The 27604-nt window shown below is 49.8% G+C and overlaps 1 protein-coding gene across 1 annotated transcript in view; it reads right to left on the minus strand.

Annotated features, from left to right (window-relative positions):
• Positions 1–27604, minus strand: part of ERGIC1 (endoplasmic reticulum-golgi intermediate compartment 1) — a 111894-nt gene that overhangs the window by 37769 nt on the left and 46521 nt on the right. Inside the window, exons 3-4 of the mRNA XM_044228483.1 lie at positions 17305–17366; positions 10562–10634 (exon numbers count right to left, since the gene is read on the minus strand). Coding sequence (XP_044084418.1) covers positions 10562–10634; positions 17305–17366 — 135 coding nt within the window. The remainder of the gene's footprint in view (positions 1–10561; positions 10635–17304; positions 17367–27604) is intronic.

Below are 27604 nucleotides of genomic sequence, written 5' to 3' on the forward strand. Positions count from 1 at the left end.
ACTCCCTCCTACAGCAACTCTGTCATTTCACCTGGCCCACCAGAAAGCCCAGGGTTGCCTCCCTAGCCCAAGATGCTCAACAGAATGCCATGTATAAAATTCCTTTGGCCACGTAAGTTGACACATTCACACGTCTCAGAGATAGGGACATGGTGTCTTTGTGATGAGAGGCCCAGTTTAGGGGCACGGGGCTACAGGGACAGCCATGTCACGTGGCTACCCAGGACAAGGGAACCACACTGGGATCTGTCAGCAACACGAATTTATTCAACAAGTACTTTTGGGGTACCTACCAGCTGTCAGGCATTAGAGACAGTGGGTAACCAGTCCGATGCGATCTCTGCCTTCCTCAGCTTACAGACCCCGCTGGGATCCTAAATAAATACCTTCCACCAACTTCCTAAGGATTATTGCTCTTCTGAAAGCTGTGGGGAGCCACGGGAGGGACGAACAGGGCCACTGACCTCTGGGGACTGTGGCCCGTCTCTCTGGCTGCTGCAAGGAAGACTGACCAGAGGGGCCACTGGGCAGACCACACGGGAGGCTGATGCCACGGTGCAGGAGAGAAGGGGAGAGATGGCAGCCTGGACTGGGTCGGGGGTGGGGGTTAGGCAGGAGGGAGGGATGGAAAATGCAGCATGCTGGAGCAGACAGGACTCGCTGCCGCGTGGGGCTTGGGAGTGGCTTGAAGATGGCTCAACAGAGACACAGGCAGACAGGCAGACGGCCGCGTTCTTTCTGGAACCATCTGTCGCCCGGGAGCCCCTGGAAGAGCAGCGGGCTTGAAAGGTACCGAGTTCCACGTGGCTGTGCTAAACTTGAAGTGTCTTGGAGACACCCCCGAGGAGCCGCTGAGTGGACGCTGGATGGCTCTGTCCGAAGCCCACTTCTGATTGCCAGACCCCTCCGCGTGGGGAGAGGGAACTGAAACTGAAGGCTTGACCTCGTGAACAGCTGCAGGGGCAGCGGGAAGTGGGACTGTGGCTATCGTGAACATGAACCAGGTGCCCGTCCACAGGTAGTAGAATATAAACGCTTGCAGCTCTAAGCAATTCAACTCCCAGAAAGCCTTGTAAATAGCTGCATCTCTGGGAAAGAATGAGTTGACTATGGCAAGGGTGTTTTGTTTTTACTCAGACCCTGTCTTTATGCTGCTAGCCCCTAAATGATGTAGCTGATGCTCAGTTAAGAAAGAGTAGGCTCAGGGTGCCTACAGGGCTCAGTCGTTAAGCATCTGCTTTTGGCACAGGTCTTGATCCCAGAGCCCTGGGATTGAGGCCCCGCACTGGGCTCCTGCTCAGCAGAAAGCCTACTTCTCCCTCTCCCACTCCCCCTGCTTATAGTCCCTCTCTCACTGCCTCTCTTCAAATAAATAAATAAAAATCTTGGGGCGCCTGGGTGGGTTAAAGCCGCTGCCTTCAGCTCAGGTCATGATCCTGGGATCGAGCTCCGGCATCAGGTTCTCTGCTCAGCAGGGAGCTTGCTTCCTCCTCTCTCTCTGCCTGCCTCTCTGCCTACTTGTGATCTGTCAAATAAATAAATAAAACCTTAAAAAAAAATTTTTTTTAATAATAAATAAATAAATATCTTAAAAAAAAAGAAACAGTAGGCTCAAAGAGTCATCCTGTGCTTGTTTCCTTGTGGGAGTCACAAGGATGTTACTGAAGACAAAAGAGTGACAGATCGCTGGGGCTCCAGCCCATTAAACCAGGAAAGTCCCAGCTGGGCCTATGTGTATTCATGTTATCCCACCTGTTCCTGTGAAATGTCCTGATCCGCATTTTAGAACCAGGAAACAAGCTCAGAGAGGGTGAGTCCCATCTCCAAGGTCACACAGCAGGAAATGGCCGAGCTAAAATCCCAACCCGGGTCTGCTTTCTGCCTGAGCCCCAGGCTTTCCAGGGGCCTATGCTATGTCCCCTGCTCTGGCTCTCAACTGCTAAGGTCAAGGGAGAAAAAGGCTTGGGGGTAGGGGGGGCTGGCCCTCTTGCTCGGCAGGCTGATAGAGTTGGCCCCTATCAGGGAACAAAAAGTACAAATGAGCTAGTGGGAGAGAAACGAGCAGGAGCACAGGAGGTATGGCAGGGGGGGGATGGCTATCTCCACAGCCCAATTCTCCTCCTCAGCCTTCAGGGCCCTATTTCTACCACAGCCTTGATCTGCAACTCCAAAGGGCTACTGAGTGATGAGACTGCTGGGTGATTAACAGACCCTCACCAAAGACAGGAGACCCTGGCTTCCCTTCCCAAACAAGCAAAAGTCTTCCTTGAAGCCACTCACCTTTCCCACCTGCGAGGCGGGACCTCAGCACAGCACTGAGGGATTGTGGGATGATGTCACCCCTGGCAATCCTCTGGAGGTGACCTCAGTGCCGAGAGGTGAATCCCAGGTGTGGCACCAAGGTGAGCTCACCCTCGAGGCCCCAGGGGGCCTTTCCCAGCTCACAGAGCCCAGGCTTCCTAGTGCCATCTAGAATAAAGGGGCTGAGGTGCTTGGGGAGAGACGGAGAGCCTGCCTGCTGGCCTGCAGCGCGGAGGCCGGTCTGGCTATGCAAGACTGGAACCTGCTGCTCCCAGGTGCCTTCCTCAAAGGCCCTGGGCTGCAACATAAATGCACTTCCATCATCTGTTCTGCCTACCCAGCAACGCCCAGACTGCCACCTTCTGAATGAGAGGCAGATGTTCCAGGGTTGTTGGTTTCCTGCTACCCCCAGGCAGCACTACAAGCTTGCCCAGAGCCTGTCACCTGCTGATGCCTGCCAAGCCTAGCTAACTTTAATGGCTGGGGCTGGGACTGAATGGATTAATATTAATTTTTAATCTATCTATCTATCTATCTATCTATTTATTTAAGTGGGGGGAGGGACAGGGGCAGAGAGAGACAGAATCTCAAGCAGACTCCACTGAGCGTGGAGCCTGACACGGGGCTCGATCCCACGACCCAGAGATCATGACTTGAGCCAAAATCAACAGCCAGGTGCTTACCAATGGAACCACCCAGACACCCCTCGGGCTGAACTGATTTTAAAAAAAGGTGAATGGACAGCCAGAAGTCAGGTCACCTGGAGGGGTATCAACTTCTGTCGATTTACTGCTGTCTCGGGAACCCATGGGCCTGATTTCTCCTGTTGCTAGCAAGGGTGATGAGAAGACAGAGCCAGGAGGCAGACAGATCTGGGCTCACCTCCTGGCTCCGCCGCTAAGAAGCTGGGGAACCTGGGACAAGATGCTTCACCCCTCTGAGCCTTGTTTCCTTAACTGTAAAACTGGGAAAGCTTTCTATGAAGTCTGAAGACAGGCAAAATTAATCTCCGGTAATAAAAGTCACCATTGTGTGGTGGTGCTGGTGGAGATGCTGACTGGGAGGGGGCACTGTGGAGGCCAAGAAGAACAAGGCTGTGGGTACAGCTAGACCTCGAGTCTAGCCCTGACCTAAGTACAGCTATCTTGGCAAAGCGGAGGCTGGCACCTTGCACCCCCTCTCCACCCGCTCCCCTCCCCTCGGTAGTATGTGTGACATTCCTCAGCCACCCCAGGCTTCCCTGGGGGGAAAGCAAATAGTTAACTTGCAGAGATCACAATCCTGTAAGACAGGAGTCTCCCTCAGTTTACCATTTTCCTAGATATTTACAACAAAGCAGCTATCTTAACAATAGCACAATTTCCAGAGGCAAATAACTCAGTTCCTCAAGCCCTAAATAAAGTTAAATTTCTCCTAACCTAAATCTCACTAACAAGGACACTTGATAGGAGAAATGTGAAACTTTCTCTCTAAACCTCCAAGATAGTGTCAGCGATCATTCCCAAGCATATGGCCCACTGATATACATCTAAAGGGTCTCACAAGATTTTTGTTATTGGTAATGAATAACCTTTTCCCCAGACAACAGCTAGCCCCTCAAGGCCCTGGAGACCTCGCTTCCAAAATTCCTTAGAGACTTCCATCATTCATAACCCCCTTTGTCCTCACCCACTGCCAAGTTCACCCCTACTCTGCCTTTAAAAACTCTGACTGTAATCTGGCTCGGGGTCCAAGTCCCTACTCCGCTGGGTCAGGTATACTTGGGCCCAAGCTTAAGCTTGTCAAATAAACCCTCGTGTGATTGCATCGGTGCTTGGCTCCTTGGTGGTCTCCCGGACGCGAAAACTCGGGCACAGCAGGCACAAGGGAAGCTTCCAGCTGGTGGATAGGTGTTGTCTTGATGGGACGTTGATGACACTAGTGTGAGCCCAGGCAAACAGTCATCAAGATCTCACCTTTAAGATCTGTATGCTTTGCTGTTCCTAAGTTACCTACACCTCTCAAAAGAAGGAAAGAAAACCAGGAGGGAAGGGAGGGAAAAGAGGAAGAAAGAAGGGCAAAAGAAGAAACAAGGGGTCAGGTTTCGGGCTACTTCCCAGGGCTGTGAGCATTAAAGCTACAGGCCGCCCCAGGACGGGGGTGTGTATGGTACTCACTTCTCTGAGGGCCTTGCACGGGACTTTCTTGGTAAAGAGCATAAAGCATCATGGTGAGTCCAGACTCCCAGGGTTCAAATCCTGGCTCTGCCACCTACTAGCTGACTGACCTTAGGCAAGGGCCTTTGCCTCTACCAGCCTCAGTTTTCCCAGATGTAAAACGGGGACAATCACGGACAGGCAAAATCTTACTCAACTGTGAGTGCTCGATAAGAAAGCGTCCCCTACTTTTATTGTTCTCACAAATACCAATGTTTACCGAGTTGGTAATAACCGGCATCCACCTCGCAGCACTGTGGTAAGGACTGTGCAGAGGGGCCCACGGCTGGCATATTACATCGAGAACACGCCGGTTATGACCTGCTGAACCAGGGGACACAAGCCACCCACATGGTGCTGCTAGGTAGCTCCCTTGGCACCAGAGCTCCCACTTTGGGGAAGTGAAACCCACAGGGTCATTTTGATTGAAGAAACAGTTTCAGTCCACCCACACAAAGGAAGAAAGAGTCCCAAGATTTCTGACCTACAGCAACCAGGAGTGGGGGTGTGAATGCCGTGGGCCAGGGGGCGGACAGGCGTAAGCAGGAGACAGAGAGTGGGGTAGCGAGCACTTACTACTTATAAGATGACTGGGGCAGAGTTTGAGGTCACCAACTCTCCTCCCACCTTAACACTAAGCAGTTCTTAGAAAAGGTGCCCGGGAAAATAAAAGCGGGAACTCATGGCGGGCATCCTCAACTCAAAAGCCCTTATCTCAGCGTCCAGACTCTGGGTGTGAGTAAGGTTATCGTACTGTAAAAGACCTAAGCAGCAACCCAGGAAAACAAAGTTTGTGCTCTTCCGAAGCTGCTTTGCTCATCACAAGGATTAGTGTGTTAATGGACAGAAGGTGCTTCACAGCCCCGGTATATTCTACGGCCCGTATAAGAAGTGGCTTTGCTTATAACTAATCAAAGGTACTTCAGTTTTGAGCAGCCCGCTGGGGCCAAGCACTATGCCGGGGCTTTCACATGTGGTATCTCAGTTAATGGCCACAGCAAGACAATGTTGAGTGGGGTTACCATTCTCTTCTCACAAGGATGAAACTGGGCTTAGAGGAAGATAGACAAAACCCACGGGAGACCACAGCTAGGGTCTTTCCATTTTATTAAACTGGATGGGGCATGGAATCAATGAAAAACCGAGACAAGTGTCCCCTGCAGACCTGTGATGCAGGTGTCATCATCTTTCTGATAACCTTCAGAAGCCCACCCCATCTCCACCCATGGCCCAAGCACCCACAGGGCATGGAGGTGTGATGGGACCATTCCCTCCCACAAGCCTCCCTCAGTCACCTCCGTCTGCCACACCCTGGTGGGCTCTGCCACATATGACTTTCCAGCCAACCTGGACAAGGGGCAGAGAGCACGAGATCGCTACGTCTGCAGAATGAATGGGAGAGGTAAGTAATGTGTGCGGGCGGAGGAAAGGGGCACGCATCCCGGTTGGGGGACACCGCACAGCATCAGGGAGCTGGCTGGCTTGCGTGGGGGTCAGTGAGCGGCGGCCATGTAGGGAGAGAAAGAGAGGGACTAGGGAGGTGTACGGGTGGGGGAGCACAGTGGAATGTAACCAAGGGCCCTGAAATTCTAGGCTGAGGCGAGAGTCTGATGACATCTATGGAAAACAATTTTATTTGCTTTTAGAAGAGCACTTGAATAGTTCAGATTCCTGCCCAAAGTCGCTGACCTCTGTGCTTCATAATTTGATTTAATGGAAACTTACACAGCAGTGAGGCCCACAGAAGGGCCTGGGCTGGAGGGGGAGGGATGTACGTTATGTAAGCAAGCTCTCCAGGACCTTCTTTTAAATCCTGACCATTCCAGGTATAAATAAGTATTCCTACCTATGCCCTACCAGGTGGGGGGCCAAAAAATTCCCTTCTCAGTCACCAAGTCCGGCCCCCGCCCCCTTCTCCACTGCCACTGCCCAGTTCTCTCCCCGGGGCCTTGGCCATCAGGGTCACCCTGCCCCCAGTTCACCTTCACAAGAGGTGACCGTGCTATAGCATGAACCTGGCCCAGTCACTCCATGCTCGGAAGCCTTCAGGCCCACCAGTGCTCCCTTACACGCCAGCCCTGGGTCTCTCTACCTGGCTCTAGGGCCCAATGCAGGCCTCAGAGTGGGTAACCCAGGCTCTGTGGGAGATGGCTAGGTTCTCCTCCTGGTTAAGTTCCTGGCCTCCCCACTCGGGGCCTGCAACGGAGCACATAAGGAAACAGTTCAGGGTCACTCCAAGTTCCCACTAGGTGGACAATGGCTTCCTGGAGTCCTAGCTGCCTGCTCGGCCATCTCACCCTGGAAGGGTGTATTCAAGTCTTCCAGTCAAACACTCTGACCAAAAGGCAGCAGCCCCCATGTACCCGGTGGGGGTGAGGGGACGCAAAATGCTCTGGGGAGGGAAGGGTGGTATGACAGCGCAGGGGTGCCAAGGCTGGGTTTGACTCTGGCTGCACCAACCCCACTGTGGCCTGAGCCGCCTGGGCCCTCAGTTTCCCCAGCTGTACAGTGGGGCTAAGGCTAACAGGAGAACATCCCTCAAGTGATTCTGTGTTGATTAGATGAGATGATCGCTGTGAAGTGCTAACCCAGGTGGTTGGTGGGCATGTCATAATTAGAAAGTACAACACACTGTATTATACTATAAATTGTCAGCGGAGCATTCCAGCTGCCACATCTTATTATAATTCCTCATGGGGTTAATAATTAAGAGCAGCCAAGCCTGGGCAGTCAAAGCCAAGCCTGGGCAGTCAAAGCCTAGAATATTTTGCAGCCATGTTGTCTGGGCGGGGTGGGGGACGTTGCTCCCCCTGGAAACCTGAAGCTGCAGAGCACCCTATGGGGCCACTTTCCCAAGGGTAATTAATGGCCTGTCTAAACCCAAGTTAGGGCCCAACCACACAAACAAAGAGGCCTCCTTCCCTACCGGGCTTGGCTAGAATAGTGTCCTATGTCACTGATAACCACAGGTCGGGGTTGGAGCAATGTTGATCCTACCAGCAGTGACCTCATTTCCTCAGAATATGATCTCATGGTGGCAGGGGGAGCTGACACACTGTGGTCACAAAACTGCCAGGGAGGGCCAGCCATCCATTAAAGAACTGTGACCTTCATTTCTTCCCAAACTGGCAGGCCTTCCCAGGGGTCAGAGAATCTTCTGACACCAGGAAGACCAGAACAATCCTCCCTCTGGACTTTTCGTGGAGTCCTCAGTCCTCACTCCTACAGACTCCTTTTGGGCACTTCTGCACCATGGTCACGCGGCAACGGGGGGAGAAGGGGCACTGGGGTCCCTGCAGCATCAGAGTTGGGCCTTTGCCTGGGATCAGGACTCTCATTCTGGCCTGCCTCCCTCTCTCCCTCCGGCCACTCACAACGCAGATGAAGAGCCTAGCAGACAACAAAAGGTAAACATGCAATGAGCAGCCCTCCAGGCTGATTACTCCACCACTCACCCCTCATCTTTCTTCCTCTCCAGGGAGGTGCTGGGACCAGAGTGTCCAGGATGCCCCCGGGGGGTCAGGAAGGGGAAATCCTGGAGCAGGGCAGCAGGCAGAGCAGTGGGAACACAGTGTGCTCTTGGGAAAGGAGTGAGCCCTGTCCTGGTTCAACAGAACAAGCTGTCCAGGCTTGCCCCTTAACACAGCCAGTGGCGCCCCACCTGCTCCGGTCACAAGCTCCAACGTCACAACTTACCTGTCCGGGGCCTGCTGGCTCAGCAGCCTACGTCATCCTGAGCTGACCTGAGGGCCAACTGAATAAGCTGCAGCTCACAATGGTCAGCAGGAGGTGAGGGAAACTGCTCTCAGTTTAGGGCAGGGGACAAGAAAATTAATATTCATGGAATGTTCATTACATGGCAGGTGCTGAGTGGCCTTACCACCTTTTTTGCATTAGATGGGAAATAAATAGAAAATGAATGAATGCATGAAGAGCTAGGATTCATGGGTATTAAAGTATATCAGGTGCTCCACTAAGTACCTTTCTGGTAAATAATCTTATTTAAACCTCACCAAATATCACATACCTTCTCTGTGCCTTGCCCTGCTTTATCTTCAAAGCCTTTTTTCACTAATTAATATATTCTAGTCCTGTTCGCTTATTCCTGGTTTGTGCCCACTGTTGGCATTTTCCGCTCCTCTGAGCATGGAATCACCCAGCAATGAAGGAGGCAGACCTGGTTTCTGATTTCTGGGTGCTTAGGACCAAGAATGAGTCCTATTAATACACAACAGTGGGCAACACCTTGTCCACTCTAGTCCTACCTCCTCCATATTCTACCTTCTCCACTTGTTCATTTTGCTCCAAAGCTACACCAGCTCTTTATCCACACTGCATGTACACCAGGTAATGCCTGCCCCAGGGCCTTTGCACTTCCCTAGCGGCCCTGTCTGGGATATACAGTTGGGGCTCCCTCCTTGCTATCACACATGCACCCTATATGTACCCCACTCATCTTGCTCAGAACATTAAGGGGTTGTGCAGCAGCCACCACCACCCCCACGCCCACCCCTGCCCAGGGAATGGGTTGCAGCCTGCAAAGACCAACAGGTGTATGGCACAGAATAGGTCTTAATATCCTGCTGCTGTCCCTGTTTCCAACTCCGACTCATGATGGGGTGACCCCTGAAAATTCAGGGGTCCAAATGTGTACCCCACCCCATTAGGAGTGGGACAAAGAACCTTCTCTGACCCTTGCATGGTTGGGTGGTCATGTCTTGGGAAGCAGACAAGCCTCCCCAGACCTGGAGGCTTTGACTCTGGTGTACCCTCCCTTGTTTGGCCAGCAATACTGAGAGCCAGAGAGGTTTGGCAACCTGCCCAGGGCCACACAGGAAAGTGGTAATCAAGCAGACTCCTGGCCCTGGGCCTAATGACGCCTCTTTCCACCACTCCATGAGACCCCCTGGGCTTTGGTGCCATTAGGGTTAAGAAGGGGATCAGAGGGACAGAGAAGGCAAACTGTCCCACACAAGTGGAGGGCAGGAATGACAAGATTTGGCTGGCAGGTGATAGTGGGGAATGGATAGGACCGACATGCCTGTGGGCCCGGGAGACTGGTGGATCTGAGGAGCCCCCTCCTCAGTGTAAGACCATGGGCAAGGCCCTCCACATCTCTGAACCTCGGCTCTCCTCATCTGTAAACAGACGATAAGTATATCCCAGGCCTGTTTGAGGATTAAAGGTGGGAACACTCCCTCAGCTACAAGGCCTGTCTTGGGCTAGGCAACGATGTTTTTAGTTTCTTATTGTCCTGTGGCTGAGAGGGAGGCAAAGGAAACCAAGAAATTCCATGAGCGAGAAAGAAAATTCCAGCATTGGACAGGGGAGTGGGTGGCCAGGGCCCTGCCCCGTGATGACTTTCTGGGTTGTAAACACAGGAATGAAGAGGCTTGGAAGCCTTGAGCCAGTGGCTAAGGCAGGAAGCTCTGGGGTCTAATTCCACCTCAGGGCAGCCGATGAGGCCGTGACTGAATAATCCCAATGGCATTCTGTGTTACACATACCCCAGAGCATTTACTAGGTTATCTGGGCAACAGATGATTCTAGAAATCAGGGATCGATTCACAATGCGTCAGGCGCTGCCAGGAAGCCCACGCTGATTCCTCACTGAGGGTGGGCCTCGGAGCAGGGAAGGGGGCTTAGCTGAGGGGGCCGGGCTCTGATGTCAGCAGCTCCGCCCCCCTTGGCTAGGAAGCGGCACCCCTTTCTCTGAACTCCTCCAGCTTTCACATCAAATGACCCTGTGATGAATCAGAGGGAAAAAAGCCCACTGGCTAAACAAAGGAACGGCAGAGATGGGTCCATGATTTCTGTTCATCTGAGGACCCAGGAGGCCCCCCCACAGAACGGAACCCAAATGTTCTCTTCAGCTTCAACAAAACAGTGTGTGCTTTTGCTCTAACTTCAAAACCCTTTTAAGAAATAGAGGAGTGATGGATGTGGGCTTGGAAATGAGAGAGTTGGAAGGTTCAGAGGCCTCTCTCCTTTTTAAAGTACCTCCCTCCTCTGATCTGGGGTCCCAGGAAGCTCTAGAATGGCCCCTGGGGGGGAATGGAACTTACACTTCCGTTGTTATGAATCCGGTGAGCTCCGAGAGGAAGAGGAAGAGGATGAAGAGGCAGCAGCAGATAGAGACTGGAAGGAACAACACAGAGACACACTGTTAAGGGTGGAGAGCACTGGCTGAGGGGGGGCTGGCCCTTCCCTCCCCCACCTCTCCCTCTCCTCCACACCCCCCCACCCCCGCCGCCCCAACCCCGGCCCTCTGAGGAAAGTTGCTTAGAGGGAGCAAGAGAGAGGCCCCACTGACCCTCCAAAGCCCCTTCTTAGTCGAGGCAGCCCTTGTTCCCAGGAAGACAGACTGCTTTTGGTACCGAGCTGACCCTCCTGTGGGGACTGACCCCCCCCCCAGGTAGGCAGGTCCTCAGGGGGGCCAGCCTGGCTTCCTTCGACAAGCGTGTATTAACAGAGTTCAGTCAACAACAGAGCTTGCAAACTGCTTGCCCACGAATGTGTTCTGTTCAGCAAAAGTGGTATGGCTTTTCAAATCTGGAGTTGGCACTGAACAATTTGATTTCACGTAGAAGCCCAGATTTCTGGCTGCTCCACCACACTCAAGCCCTTGCTCCCACAGGGGGGTCTGAGCTGGCCACTTCAGCAGTCCCTCTCGCCTCCCTGATGCGCAGGCTGAGGCCAACTGTTTGTCCCCATTCATGGCTGCTCCCAGCGGTACCACGAACACTGCGCCCATGTCCTCATCAGAGGTCAAAAAAATGAGGATAACTGAACACTTGTGCGTCAAGAGAAGGGACAATTCCTTATGGAAGGAATTCTTTATATGGGTCTGAAATGCAGAGAGTGGAACACAGCTCGAGCTGACCCACATCACTCATATTTATCTCGTTCACTGGGTCCCCGATGAGGTTGAAATCTGTGACCCCTGGAGCCACTCCTGGAGGCAAGACATAACCAGTGCCCCAGGATCTCCCCTCAACTCCAGCCCCATCTCCTTATACTCTCCTAACATCTAACCACCTAGCCACACTGAGCAGGTGACATTCTATAAATACGGGTCTTATTGCTGTTCCTTTGTTCCTGTGGTTTCTGCCCCTCCCCATTGTCCCTCCTCTTCCCCTTCCCCCTCCTCCTCAACCTCCTCTTTGAGAGGTGAACTCCTCCCTGTCCTCCTGGGCCAAGACCAAGCTCAAATGTCTCTTCTGGTGGGAAGTTCCCCTCACTGCTAGAGGTGGAGCTGGTCACTCTTTTCTCTGTGTTCCCAGTATCTATTCTCACACTTTCCACATTTTATTGGCTATTTGTGGCTGGTTCTCTCACTAAAATGATATCCCTGAAGGCAGTAACACCACGGCTCCAATGCCTGGCCCAGAGCTGGGCACACAGTGGAGGGTCATCCCCAAGAGTACAGAGTGAGGGTTGAGCATGTCTCCTCTGGGCTTATCACAGGTGTGCAGTGGGCAAGAGCCTACAGAGTATGGCCCACGGCTCATCTGCTGTGGGTTTCCAAGTTACTTACCTCTCCCTGCCTCCCTTCCCTCATCTGTTAAATGGCAACATGCCTTATGGAGCTGCTCTGAGAATTTCCACCACATAGAGACTGGGCTTGAAATAGTGCCTGGCAGGTAATAAAAGCTTGAGCATTCCCTCATTACTAGGACTTTCATCAGGGAGACCTTGGAGGGTGAGCAGAAGGTGATCGACAAATGGGGTGTCCCCTAGTTTCCAGCAAAGGAAAAAAAGTTTCTGGTCCCACTTGCTGATTCTGCTACCTTCTTGAGAGCCTGCTCCTGGACTGGCTGAGCACTGTGATAAATGCGAAACAGTCATCGTCCAACCATCCATCCGTCCATCCATCATCCATCCATCCATCCATCCACCTACCTACCTTAAATGAACAAAGATGAATTCTGAGTGAAGAAAGAAGAGAACAAATGTTCGCTGGGCTCCTACTTCATGCCCTGCCATGGGAGCCTGAACAGCCACCCTGTCATCTCACCCTCCCGCCTGACAGGGGGTTGGGGGGACAGGCCCTTGTGAAGTGTGTAGAAATGGTGGCTCTGAGAGGAAAAGACCAGATCCTGGAACACACCAGAAGGCAGGTGGGGGGAAAGGCCTAGAACCTGTGAATTCTACCCTAAGAAATGCCAAAATCTAGGATTCCAAGCAAAGAGCAAGACAGGAATATCCCGAGTCCCATCACACCTCTAAAACCAGACCAACCTATAGGATCCTCGAATAACTCCTCAATTCTTCAAACACTAAGAAAGCTGTATGGGGCAGTATTTAAAGGTTTGTTTTTTTTTAAGATTTTATTTATTTATATATTATATTATATATATTATTTACAGACAGAGACACAGCAAGAGAGGGAACACAAGCAGACAGAGGCAGAGGGAGAAGCAGACTCCCCACCGAGCAAGGAGCCAAATGCGGGGCTCGATCCCAGGACCCTGGGATCATGACCAGAACTGAAGGCAGATATTTAATGACTGAGCCACACAGGCACCCAGTATTAAAGGGTTTTCTTTTTTCTTTTTCTTTTCTTTTCAGAAGAGGTAATACAGGCACATGAGAAGAAAAGCAATCAAGCTGCATAAAAAGGAAGAGTGTGTTGAGTCTCTTTCTCGCTCCCGATCTGCAGCCCCTTGCCCAGAGGTATCGGCATCATCGTCTTGCCTCCTTCCACGGGCATTAAGCACAGATGTACAAATCCTTTTTTTCTCTAAGAAAATAACAACATAACGTATACATCCTTTCAACCACGCTTTGTTCACTCAGCAACCTTGGTCTAAAGACATGCCTCACCGGTTTATACGGAGGGATCATGTTTGCTTGCTTGTTTTTGTGGCAAAGAAACAAATTTCAGATGTCTTCACCTGCTGCTGGACCCAGGCACCGCACTCCTGCAGCCGCCCGTCCTAACTTCCCGGCTCACGTCCTTCTCTTTCTCACCTGCAAACTGCAGCTATGATGTCTGGGAAAGAATCCCACCGCCATGCAAAACACCTTTCCCCTGGAATCCTCCAGTATCATATAGGACCCGTGTTTCAGAATCATTTTCACCCCTCCCAAACCGCTCTCAAGCCCCAGCAACCCACTAGCTGGTGTAATGAACAGACACAAAATAGGGAGGTATTTCTGAAGGTCAGTGCTGACCTAGATCAAGCCAGGTCTTCTAACTGCCTTCCTTGCCCCAAGCCTGCACAAGGGCTCCAAAGCTCGAACTCAGTGTAGATCAGAGGGTGGCAGGACAGGGACGGAAGGCTGCTTTCTGAAATCTGCGTGCTCTCTTCAAGGCCTGGATCAAGCCTGGTCAGCCCAGCAGGTGAACACGGTAAGTGCTGAGTCTGCTCAGCTGAAATCCAAGTGTCCGTGACATGCTCTGTGACTGCTCACTGTACCAGTGCTCCATTCTAGGAGGACAGGGACAAGGTCTCGGTGCCTCCAGTAGCCTCAGGGTCTAGCACAGTGCCTGGCTCAGAGAAGGTATGAAATAAATATTTGTTGAATGAATGATCAATGAATGAATGAACGAATGAAAGAAAAACATGTAGGCAGGTAGGAGGTATTTCAACCAGAAAGGCCTTTCTGGTCCTGAAGGCTGGATGAGGATTTTTCACCCATGTTTGGGCAAGAAACCAAGGCTCTCTGATACCAGACTTCTTCTGAAATGGACTAAGGCAGTGGTAGGACTGTGACCCCTTGAGAACATGTACAAGTGGGAAACCCAGATGCAGTCCACAAAGGGGGACACTGGACCCAGGACCCAATATCCAAGACTCTGGGAAGTCAAGGAATTTGTCCAAGGCCACACGGCCGCTTACGTGAAGAAGGCAGAATTCAAACCCTGATCTGCAAACGTCCAACACCCTCACTGTTTCCTTCAGTTATTAATAGCACAATCACAACGTAATGAGATGGGACCATTATGGGTCTGCTGCCCTGCTGGGCTCTGTGCTCCTTAAGGACAAAGACCGAAGCCCATTCATCAACACGATCCTGGGACTTGGCACGGGACCTGGACCCCAGACCTGGTTAATAAATATTTGTTCACTAAATGGTAGCTAAGGGCTGGCTTCCCATGCCTCACGCCCTTTTCCTCTTCTATAAAGGAATTTGCTGTCTTGCATGCTGTGACTGGGACTGCAAATCAGACCACATCCCTGGAGGGCCATCTGGCAGTACCTTCTCAATTTTACAATGCACATGCCCTTTGACCCAGTAATTCCTCTTCTAGGAAAGCTACCTTACAGAAATAACCATACAAGGATATAAAAATATACGGACAAGGATGTCAGCAATAGCAATAAATCGGAATCAAGAATGTCCACCCCGGGAGACTGGTTACATAAAGCGAGGGTCACCTAGATGACGGAACTGTGGGCTGCCAGACACGGCAGGAGGGAGGAATGTAGCGGGCCGTTTGTGTGCCGGTATGAAAGGTATCCAGGATATATCAGTTGGGAAACAGAGCAGGACGAGTGGTGTGCATGGTATGCTCCCTTCTCTGCTTACGACAACGATATTGGTATAATCAAGCCTGTATCTATTTCTTTTTAATTCCAGGAGGATACAGACCTGACAGTCACACATACATGACAAGGGTGAGACCGCAGAGGCCGTGAAGGAGAGGTCTGAACTGCTGCCTGGTGGGAGGGAGGGAACAGGACACCTCACTCAAATTTTTGTGACCAGGCTTATAAACTAGTAGAACAGCTAGATGAACGAGCCCCTTGCCTCTGACATGCCTTGAATGTCCTCTCTGTGGGGACACAGGCACCAAGCGTCACAGCATCTGCTGTCACAGACCTTCACAGGCTGGGGGCTCCTGGAGATCCACAACAAGAGAAGGGGAGTCCAAGTATTGAGGACTTGGCGCATATCCCACATCTGACAGGTGGGAACTCATTTATTCCCCCAATCAGAAAACTGAGGATCAGAGAGAGGTGAAGGGACTTGCCCAAGGTCACCTAGCTACCAGAAAGGAGAATGAACCCAGCTCTGCGAGACCTGAAGCCTGTAGGACAGGCATCCTGTTACCTGGCTGCTCTGTTCCCTTCCCCAGAGATGTGGAGACCCAGGGCTGGAGAAAGCATCCATAATATCAACAAGGGAGGGCTGGGACCTCATTGGGACCGCCTGGAACTCCAGGACCAGTTGAGGTCATCCCCAAGGACATGCCCCTACCTGACAATGGCCCACCCTGGGAGGCAGCTGTGGATTCCAACCTGATTGCCCAACCCCAGGGCCCCGCTCAGGGGAGAGTCCACAGGGAGCGTCCCTCTCCCACACCAAACACTGGAAAGGCCGGCAAGGGGCCAGGTAGGGGCTGCAGGGAGGTGTACCTTTCGAGAGCTATGAAACCTCAGACAAACCTCTGCACCTCTCTGACTGCATCTTCTCATCCAGAATATGAGACTATAAAGTGTTCCTGCTTACATGGCTCTTTTAGTGTGTTTTTAGTAAACTGCTCATTGTTGAGTAGTAATAGACACACAGAGAGCTCCTGTATGCCCTTTATCCAGCTTCTCCTTACGTCAACATCTTCTATAACCATAGCACACGGCTGTCGAAGTGAAAAAATTAACACTCGCGTAACCACTAACGAAGCTACAGACTGCACTCCGCTTTCACAGTTTCCCCACTAACTCCCTTTCACTGTTCCCGGACCTGACCTGGGATCTCGCTGTGCATTTCGTCACCCTGTGTCCTTAGTCTTGAATCCACTGACAGTTCATTCTTTCCTTGGTTTTTAAGACACTGTCACTTTTGAAGAGTACTGGCAGGTGTCTCATAGAATGTCCCCCGACCTGGGACTGGCCGACGTCATCCCATGATGAGACAGGCTTGTCCCTTTTGGGGACAATCCCTCCGAGGGGAGGTGTCCTTCCCATCATATCCCATCAGGGTGCGTGATGTGCCCAAGACTTCTCGCTGGTTGATGTCAACCTTCATTGCTTGGTTAAGGTGTTGTCTCTGGGTAGTTCTCTCCTCCCTGTTCCCTGCTCTTGGCAAGTGTGTTGCTGAGTCCAGCCCATACTCGGGAGAGGAGAATAAAACTTGACCTCCTGGAGGGGGACTTATTCATCTACACTATTTGGAATTCTTCCGTAAGGAAGAGTCATCCTTTCTCTCCCATTTATTTACATCCGTACAGACTCATGTTCCTTTCTCGTAATTCTTTAGCATATGAGGCAATCACACTGTGCTCTGTTACTCAGATGGCCCCAGTGTTAGTCTTTGCCTCTTTCGTGTTTCTCCCTTGTCCTGCTGAGGTACCTCTAGCCTCTTCTCTCTTCTGGCGCTCCTTTGCTTTCTGGCCTAAGGTTGATCCGTGCTTATTCTGTGCTCTTCCTGCCCCAGTCTTGGAAACAGCTATTTCTTCAAGGAGCCTTAGGTCCTTTTACTGAAGACTGGCATTTGGAAACCAAAATCTGGTGCAATTATTATTATTATTTTAATGATTAAAAACAGGCTTATGTCAAAAACTCCAGTAGTCTAAAAGGTATGAAGGGAAAAGCAAGTCTCCACCAACCCCTGAGCCCTCATCTCCCCTCCCAGGGACAGTGACTACCGATGATTCCAGGTGTATCCTTCCAGAAACAGACAATGCCTATACCTTGCATATGGTGTGGACAGATGAGATGAGGAACTATATGCAGGACCGGCAAGATGCCCATTCCTTCTCATCTCCTTCTTTCGGTTTAGCAGCTCTGTGCAGGGAGAACAGGCCCAGGTATGGGATGGGGGGAGCGGTGGGGGGCAACAGCAGAAGGACACTACTCACTAATGGCTCCGGTGTATGTTGGCTGCGTGAGGTCCTTGGGCACCTTCCTGTAGATGTCAAACCTGCAGAGAGCAAAGGGGACAGGGGTGAGGTGGGCACAAGGGGGCGGGTCTCATGAAGCAGGGGCAATCGCATCACCTGGTTGGAGAGCCACAGTTCTTCCCAGAAGTAGCTACTCCCCCTCTTTCAGGCCATCTCCCCCAGGAGGCCTGCTGAACACCCCCTCTGAGGGGGCCCTGCCCCACTCCCTGGGAGTATTTAGAACTACCCCAAGAGGACCCTCGTTTGGTTACCTTTCTGGGTTGGTCTCCCCCCCACCCCCATCATAATGGCACCTCCACAAGGGCAGGGACCTTGTCAAGTTCTGTCCTCTGCCAAATCCCCAGACCCTAGCATGGACCTGGTGGGTAGCAGACACTCAGTAAGCATTTGTGGGACAAACGGAACCCACGTCTTGGGCTTCTCTAATGATGAAGGAAATAGGGAAATGCAGTCTTTCCTGAGTTCCATGACGGCACTGCATTCTTGCCAGTGCCCTCTTCCCCTTCCTGCCCCCCCCTCCCCCTCCCCTTTCCACTGGCCCCTGCCCCAGCTCCTGAAGCCTGCCTGCGGAGAGTCTCCTTAACTCCAAGGCGTGAAGTTAACCTAAAATCCTACCTGAGGCCCCCTGTCTCGGGGGCACCTTGCCATGGCTCTGGCTCCTGTCTACTGCGGGTTTCCTCCCGACACGTGGAGCAGATTCCTTTCCTTCCTATGGGTCCCACCACAGCAAATGAGGGTCATGGGGACAGCAGAAGGTGTGGGGGCTTGGGAGTCAGAGAGACACGGTGTCTTTCTGGCCAGCTCTTTAATTAAGACTTCAGGCCTCGGAATCAGACCACCCTGGGTTTGACTTTCGGGCCAGCCTTCCTTGCTAGGCGACTTCAGGCAAACGGCGTCACCACCCTGAGCCTCAGTTTCCTTGCTCGTGGCTACTATTATCAGGCCCTGCCAGGCCACCGAGAAGTGTAATGGAAAGAAATGTCTGGGGCGGATTTTCACCACGTTCACAGCGAAGGCCCCTCACACCCTTGGCTTCCTTCCTGTCACTGGAACCTGAGCAGACAGTTCTCCCCAGGAGGAGCTCCGTCAACAGAGCTCCGAGTCCGCACAGCGCTCCCCGGCTCTCTGGCAGGACTTGGCAGGGTGAAGCCGCCGGCCGCTCCAGACCTCAGGGGTGACCAGTGGACATGTGGTTCCCCTTCAGTGATTGGGAAAAGCTGTCAACACCCCGCTACTCTCCCGGCAATGACTTGGAATCTTGCATAAGATCTGCTGTTTGACTCCACTGCATTCACTCTAATTGCACGTGAACTGGGCTGGGTTTCCTAACACCTCAGGGGAGAAGATATTCCTGGGCTGCCAAGTTAAAAGGCAACACTTTCCCTCCCGCCTGCTCAGCTACCAGTCATCGGTTCATGGGGCCCTGAGGGGCACCAGAAACAGGCTGGGAGTGTGGTCAAGAGGGAGGGGTCCACATGACTCAATTATCCAGGCCTATTCATCTCCCCTATTCTGAAAATGCAGGCCCCTTTAGCTGTCAGAGGTTATGAGAGGTAAGAAGATGTATGAACTGTGGAATGAGCCCACCCAGGCTCAAACGTGACCCGTGAGACCTTGGGCACATCACTGAGATAACTTCTCTGTGCCTCAGTTCCTCTAGCTGTGAAATGGGAGCAAAATACTATCTCATAGCACAGCAGTCAGAACCAAGTGGTTTCGTGCCTATAAAGCATGTGCGACCATGCCTGGCTCCCAGGAGGTACTATAAGAATATTGGCAGTTACTATTAGTAATAATCATCTAACATTTATGAGTACCCACTATGTGCTAAGTCCTCTTTTAGGCACTAGGACAACAGCTATAAAAATTGGCCCTTGGTCCCCCAAGGGCCAAGGTGCCTATAGTTTAGCAACAGAGACAAACAAGGAGATGGAAGGAGTGGTGCTCTCTCACGGGGTTTGCTGAAGGTGCTGGAGGAACCCAGGAAGGGCACCTGGAGTAATCCACAAAGCTTCTAGCACCAGGCAGAGCAAGAGGATGGGAGGAAGGGTGGGTGGAGGCATAAAGTAGTCCAGGTAGGGAGAACAGCAAGACCCAAGGCCAAGAAAGAGGACGGAGATTGGCGTGCGGGAGCACGAAGTTGACAGGCACACAGCGGTGCTGGAATGGGCGGGAGGACCGGGCACCAGAGAGGTGGGAGGGGCTTACAATCAAAGCTTCCCCAGCCAGTAGCTACCAGGTCACCAGCCAGGGCCCACAGGCAGAAACTGGGCCTCACAGTTTAAATGCTATATAAACCATCATTCCAAAACTAGGAGTTTCACAGGAAGTCAGAGGTCGCTCAGGATGGGAAGATGGGAGTAGCTGGGGGCAGAGTGTCAGAACCTGGTTAAGGGTGAAGAGCGGAGAGAAGGGAGAGTGATACACAGGTGGGAGGGGGGGCACAGTAAATGAATATGGAAATACAGTGAGGATAATGGGGGCCAGGTGCCTCTGCTGGGGAAGGGGGCATCCATGGAGAGAAACAGAATAAACTCGGTGGTGCTAGAGTGGCCATGGGGGTTTCAACTGTGAATTCATGATTTTCGACAGACACAAACACACAAATACACATCATATTAACTTATATCCACTAGCTCATTCCATAGAGAGGGTCCAGGAACAGTGACAGGCAGATAGCAAAGAGGGTATCTGATACTCAATTGTTGGCTTCTAAATAGCCCTCTTTACTTGGAGAAATGGCCGATTCCAGGGGTAGGCAGGGAAAAAACAAGAACTTGGAGCACCTTCTTATGTCAGAAAGTAAGAAAGTGTTCAAAGAATGATGGGGACACTGGCCCAAGAAAGGACAATGTGATCCTTAAAATCAATAATCATAGGAATAAATTATAACCCATTGGATAAAACAGGAAGCCACAAATCTATATAAAGAAATGAATAAATCAAAAGTGTGACAAGGAACAGGATATTTCTTCAAAGTATGTCCCCACAAAATCCTTCTTAATTACAAAGGGAAAAAGTAACTGTACAGTCGAGAAACTTGACATCATCTTAACCGAGTGACCAAAGTGAGTGTCACCAGGAAGAGGAACTATCATGTGCCTCTTGATCTAACATACTGGGGAGGGCACACCATAAACTCCTGCGGGGACCTTGCTCAGAATGTACAGCCTCAAATGAATCATGAGAAAGCAAGCCATAAATCCAAACTGAGGGTTCCCAAGTGGCCAGTACTTGTCAAAGTATCAAGGTCATGTAAGGAAAGGCTGAAAAACTTTCAGAGATCGAAGGAGACTACAGAGACATGACAACTAAATCATGGAGGATGTCCTGGACGAGAAAAAGGACATCAGTGGGACCATGGCTGGGATTTGAATAGGATCCATTAACCAGTTAATACCTCTGTATAGGGTTGCTTTCCTGGTTGTGATGGTGGTTTTTTGGTTATGTAAGATGGTGACATTTGGGGAAGCATGGGTAAAGGGCATATGGGAAGTCTCTGTATTAGCTTTGCAAATTTTTTTGTAAGCCAGAAATTATGGCAAAATAAAAAGTTAAAAAAATTGTTTAATTTAATAGAATTTCAGAAAAACAATTTTGGGGGGGTAGATTTCACATAAAAATCCCATTTTTTTCACACATACCCAATCCCTATAGGCATCTGATTTTGAGGCGCTGGCTTAGAAAAAGTTTGTTGAGTGTGCTGGGTGTCAAGAATATGTCTTTGTTGGGGATGGGGAAAAGTGGTGGTTGGGGGGAAGGCTGAGTGAACAAAGGTCTAAGAGAGGAGGAGGAGAGACAGACCAAACTACGGAGGCAATGGTGATCCAAGGAAAGAGGTGCTTTGGAGACAGTCATCAATGTGAAACCAAGATCATTGTCAGCCTGTGTTGGGCACTTTTACACATACATATTCACACTTAATTCTTATAATAACCCTGGCAGGCACTGATATCCCATTTTTCCAAGGAGAAAACTAAGGCTAAACTATAAGCAACTTGCTCAAGGTCACCAAGCCCATGACCAGTAGGGCTGGGAATTAAACCCAAATCTGAGTCATAGGCCATGTCCTTCCATTGCCCTATATACTTGTGGGAATCGTATAGAGCTTACTCCTCGGTAGGTTAAAATCTTAAGGTTTTGCTTACTTTTCCACAGATGCTGCCATAGAGCAGGTGGGAATCTCCTGGAAGATAGGGACCAGCTCAAAATACACTAATTTATTCAACAGATATTTACTAAGTACTTGCTGGTCATATTCTAGTGATGTGGGAAGATGGAAGCAGTCAAGGTAGACATGAGTCCTGCCTTCATGAAGTTGCCAGTCTAATAATGCTTTTGACTCCTTGAGAAGGGCCACCTAAACAGAATGTTCTCTAATAATTACCCCATTCCCACGCCATAAATCAAACTGGGGAGTGGTGGGGCGGGGGGGGGGGGTGGTAAACAGAGAGCTGAAAAAGACCCTGAGTTCAGAGCTGACCACAAGCCAAGTGAGTCAGCAGGGAATGTCACTATGAAAATGGGCTGGTGAGAACCCAGGCATGTGACAGACTGGGAAGTGAGCCGTCCTCTCTGACTTACATTAGTCAGTCCCTCATCGCAGTGATGTGGTGATGTGATTTACTGTGGCCACCCACTGTCAAGAGAATATGGAGGAAAGGGTAGAGAGTGGAGGAGGGGGAAGGGATGCTTGCTGTATATCTAGTGTGTACTCAGCTCACACTACACTTTTGACTGGCATGTTCTCACTCAATTCTCTTGTCCAACCTTCCAGTTAGGGATTTTTAGTCCATTTTATCAATGAGGCTCAGAGAGACTGGTGGTTTGGCTGAGCTCACCCAGCTGTGAAGTTCCACAGCTAGGAATCTGAATCCAGGCCTAACTGATGTACTTGCTGCTTTTCCCAACAATGTGGGGACAAACCACGACCATTTCGGTGGAAAATACATCGTAGGAAAAAAAGCTAAAGAACTGGAATTGTGTAGCCTCCACCAGAAAAAGCGAAAAGATGGATTCTTTATTGTTGTCAAACAAAACCCGCTCTTCCCCTGCCCTCCCACTAGACTGTGATTTTCTCCAAAAGCAGGACCTGAGCCTTCTTCCTGCCCAGTCCTGCCCACCCCAGGCCCTTGGGGAACTGACCTTAATGAATGAATCTGCACAAAGATAAGACCCACTGGCAGGTTAAGATGAAATGGATAGTGGGGAAGCTGAGGCTTCCAGGGTTCCTTGTAATGAATATTGAGAAATCTTCACTTTGAAAAGGGGGGGGTGCAAAGTGGGCTTAAATCAAAGTAAGAGAACTGTCAGCTGGACTTAAGGAAGACTGACTGATCTGGATACCAAGTGCCAGGAGAACAGAGCCAGTGACTGGAGCTAGGTGGGCAAGAGGTTTATCACCTGCTAGGGCAGGATGCAAACACAGAGACCCCACAGGGGCCTCCTGCTTCAACACTGTCCACTGTCCAGTCTAGAAGGGACTCTGAAATCACTATATCCAACTGATTCAATTTACAGATGAGAAAATGAAAGCCCCAAGAAGAGGAGTGATTTGTCCACTTCAAGGTATCATTAAATTCAAAAATATTTAAAACAAAAACAAGCCAATAAAAATCTTGTGAAATCCTTGCTATCCCTTATGCTCTTAAAAAACCATATACTATAGAAGATGTGGTCCATATACACTATGGAGTATTATGCTTCCATCAGAAAGGACGAATATCCAACTTTTGTAGCAACATGGACGGGACTGGAAGAGATTATGCTGAGTGAAATCAGTCAAGCAGAGAGAGTCAATTATCATATGGTTTCACTCATTTGTGGAGCATAACCAATAGCATGGAGGACAAGGGGCGTTAGAGAGTAGTAGGGAATTTGGGTAAATTGGAAGGGGAAGTGAACCATGAGAGATTATGGACTCTGAAAAACAGTCTGAGGGGTTTGAAGTGGCGGGGGGGTGGGAGGTTGGGGTACCAGGTGGTGGGTATTATAGAGGGCACAGCTTGCATGGAGCACTGGGTGTGGTGAAAAAATAATGAATACTGTTTTTCTGAAAATAAATAAATTGGGGAAAAAAAACCATATACTACTTTTTCTCAACCAGGGATAATTTTGCACCCCGCCCCACTCACTGAGACATTTGGTTGTCACACTGGGGAGTAGGGGTGTTCCTGGTACCTAGTGGGTTGTGGCCAGGGCTGCTAATACATCCGACAATCCCCCACAACAAATGGGACAGTCCCCCACAACAAAGGGTCACTGGCCCCACATGTGCAGAGAACTTAAGTTGAGAAACCGTGTTGTGTGCAGAGCAAAACTTCACATGTGGGAAGCTCATTTTCCCTCTGAGTCTGTGTTCTGTCTGAAAGGTGGCCAGTTGCCTCTGCTCCCGCTAGGTAAAGTCATGGCCACGGCCTCAACTGCCCCCATGGAGACCTGGAATCTGGACTGAGCAGTCTCTCCCTCTCCCTTTTGCTCTGTGCCTGAGATGGAAGAGTTCACTTGGACAGTCCTGGGCCAAGGAACCCACAGACAAGAGAAGTCTACTTAGACTTGTGGCTCACTATGATGGGCAAGTACCAGTGTCACCATTGTAATTGAACGTGCTGAATCCGTGCCTCTAAAGCATTCTACCTTAAGATCAAACATATATTGACATTAGTACAGAAGTCGATGAGAGCAGAGGATTTACTTAACAGAAATTCACTTTCCATGCCACATCCAGCCTACTGAGTGAGGAAGGCTACATACTAACCTCACCCAAAATAAACACGCATAAGTCTTCTTCTGCTCCCAAGCAAGGAAACTGCTGCTGGAAATGTCTGACTAATGGATTTCTTCTGTAATTTCTTTTCATAGCAGAATGCCTCAGCTTTGCTATTTTAATTTTTGCTGCTCGGGACCTCACTTCTCCCCAGCTCCTGAAGACGAATCTCAGATCACTCTGTGGTTCGCCCTATGTGGGCGGCGACCAGCAGGCACTCGTGATGTCACTGTTTCCAAGGCTTAATGAAATTAGACGCCATTGAGGAGCAAGTCATTGGAAGCGGTGGGTCATGCATCCCAAAAATAGACAGCAAGGCTTTTTGTTGGTGCTTTGGCCTGGTCACCCCTGCCCACCAGCCTGTCAGAGCCTTCAGCGCCAGGTTCCAGGGAGTTAGGCGAAAAGTGTGCCTGTTTGTTCACTTACTCATTTCTTCCATCTTACTGAGAACTACTGGTGTGTGTGTGTGTGTGTGTGTGTGCTTGCGCATGCACATGCATGTGCATGCCAGAGGGCACATAGAGGTAAATGAACACATCTGAGCTGAGCACAGGCAGAGGAAGAACCAATTCTTTTCTGGTTCTGGAGAACCAAGCACCCATTCTCTTGAGCCCTGGAATCACTCTCACAGCCCCCCAAATCCTGTCCTTGATGTTCAAATGCTAATATGAGCCCACACCAATATTCTGTCAAAAGAAAGGGAAAAAAGTCTGCCTCCCTCTCCAGCCCAGACAGAGGAGCTCGGGGGGTGAATAACGACGATCACAGCTACACGGCGGCTGCCCCACATTGTGAGGGACGACCGTGCACCCAGTCGTGGACTCAGACTTGACATTCATTAGCACACATCCTTTTTACAAGCTGTGCAGTAGATATCATCCTTCCTCACTCGCCCAGGATGCAGAGGCAGGACTCAAACCCCCGCAGTCTAGCTTCAGGACACGTGCTCTACCCACCGTCCCACAGGCCTCCATGAAACAGGGACAAGCAGGGAGCTGGCGGAGTGGAGGTCTGGGTGGTGACCCTCGGTGCACACAGCACTATCACAGGCATAGGTCTCTCTCTCCAGCCCACCCCTGTGGTTCGCTCCCTAAATCTCAGTGTCTGTGTGGAGGTCTCGATCTAGAAGATGGCTGTGGAGGGTCCTCCCCTGGACTGAGACACTCAGGCCTGTCCCTCGTCTCCTGTGGATCATGCAGAGCTTGGCCATTAATGGCATCCAGCAAATTCCAGATGAAAATACAAAATGATGCCCATGCAGGCTATTCATCACAGCACCGGTCGTAATAGTGAACAACTGGGTCCCATCTAAATGTCCGTCGTAGGAGACCGGGAATACACTACAGACCATCCATAAAGTAGAGGATGTTAACAGCTAGAAAGGGGAACAAGGAAGGTCTCTATACAGTAACAGAAGACAGCAAACTGCGGAACCTTGACTTTTGTTAAATTCTATGCATATGGGGGCGCCTGGGTGGCTCATTGGGTTAAAGCCTCTTCCTTTGGCTCAGGTCATGGTCTCGGGGTCCTGGCATCGAGCCCTGTGTCGGGCTCTTTGCTCAGTGGGGAGCCTGCTTCCCCCCCTCTCTCTGCCTGCCTTTCTGCCTACGTGTGATCTCTGTCAAGTAAATAAATGGAATCTTTGAAAAAAGAATTTTATGCATATGTTTTGTGGGGAGGGTAGTGATAAAAATAAAAAAATAAAAAAATAATAAATAAAATAAATAAAAATAAAATAAAAAATAAAAAATAAAAAAAAAGAACTCCCTTGCTTACATCTTCAAATTTATGAGGTAACAGCCACAGATTTAATTTGTAAAAGTCACAGGTGCCCATCAATGGGCAAATGTGTAAACAAATTTGGCATATCCACACCAATGGACTATTCCTCAGCAATAAAAAGCAATGAAGTATTGACATGAGCAACATGAATGATTCTCAAAATAATTATGCTGAATGAAAGACAAACTAGGGTACATATGGTATGATTCTGTCTATATAAAATTCTCAGAAGTGCTCTATGGTTTTCAGCATATGGGTGTTCTCTTGTCAAATTTATCCCTAAATATTTAATATTTTGTATACATCTCCTAAGAATAAAAGTAACAATTTGTGTTAGCTTTTGGCTACAGTTTCTACTGCTTCTGTTTGAAGATATAAAATTTTAGACAAATACAACCTAGTCTAGACCACAGGTTGTCAGTTGCCTGGGGAGAAAGGAAGAGAGGGATGTGCAGAAACTTTAAGGGGTGATGGAATAAATTTGAAGTTGGAATTCACAATCACTGTGTTGGTTGTGACGATGGTTTCATGGATGTATACATGTTAAATTCTTCAAACCGTATACTTTAGCTATGTAAAATTTAATGTATGTCAGTTATACCTAAGTAAAGCTGTTAAAACAATTTTAATGATGGCCATAGCTAAAATACATCAAACACATTAAGCAATCTACAAATTCATAACGACACTTCAGAAAACAAAAAAAGCCTCTTTGGACACCTTTGGAGATACTAGGCCACCAATTCATTATTCTAAAAACTAGCAAATAAAAGGAAAGTACTGATTCTGACATTTTTTGGTATACAAATGCATTTCTACCTAACCAAATAGATGAAGGCAAAGTTCTATTTTATAGAATAATTCCACAGAATAATGTGGAAGGACCAACAGAATTAGAAAAACCATCCCTGTGTATCCTTTGATAAAACACTGGATCTTAGCAATGATCAGAAATTTAATAATAGATGGACCAGACTATAGCCACCTGAACCCAATAATCAACCTTAGTATCTTAAAGAGAAGACAACTAGTTTGTCAGTACCTTTTAATGCAATGCAATTGGAAGAACACAGCATACTTCTTAACTGCTGGCCTAGAACAACTTCACATTTCACCTTCCATTTAATCCTTATCCCACAGCAGTCTGGCCTCTGACATCAACCTCCTATCCAGTCTAAGATCACCCAAGAGTCACTAAGGGCCAGATGCCATTGGCTCTCCTCAGTATGCCTCCACACTGAACCTGCTAACTGTCCCTTCCTTCCTGGATTTCTCTTGGCTGCCTAATATTCCATGGCATTCTCACTCTCTGGTACCCTCTCTGTCTGCTCCTTTCCTCTTGCTATCCCTGACATCCGGGTGTGCCCCCAGGAGTCTGTGCTGAGGCGGCTTCTCTTTTAGCTCCCACAGCCAACTTATCACGCTTTAATTTACTGTGCCAAGTTCCAGGGAGACAGGGAGAAAGTCAACAAGACAGATGTGGTCCCTGTCCTCACAGAGCTCACACAGTAATGCCCGAGGAGTTTCCTCATGCCCAGGGGCATCCTGCCTGCCCCTCACACTTGATATGTCCAAAACAACACTCAACAGTTTCTCACACAAAACCTGTTCTTAAATCCCAGAAGGAAACTCAGCAACATGGAATCCAAACTCATGCAGCTTCAGACAGTTACAGTAAAAGAGAAAGGGCAGCAGCGTTTTGTGCTAAGA

The sequence above is a fragment of the Neovison vison genome, chromosome 1 (genome assembly GCF_020171115.1).
Source record: "Neovison vison isolate M4711 chromosome 1, ASM_NN_V1, whole genome shotgun sequence".
Lineage (NCBI taxonomy): Eukaryota > Metazoa > Chordata > Mammalia > Carnivora > Mustelidae > Neogale > Neogale vison.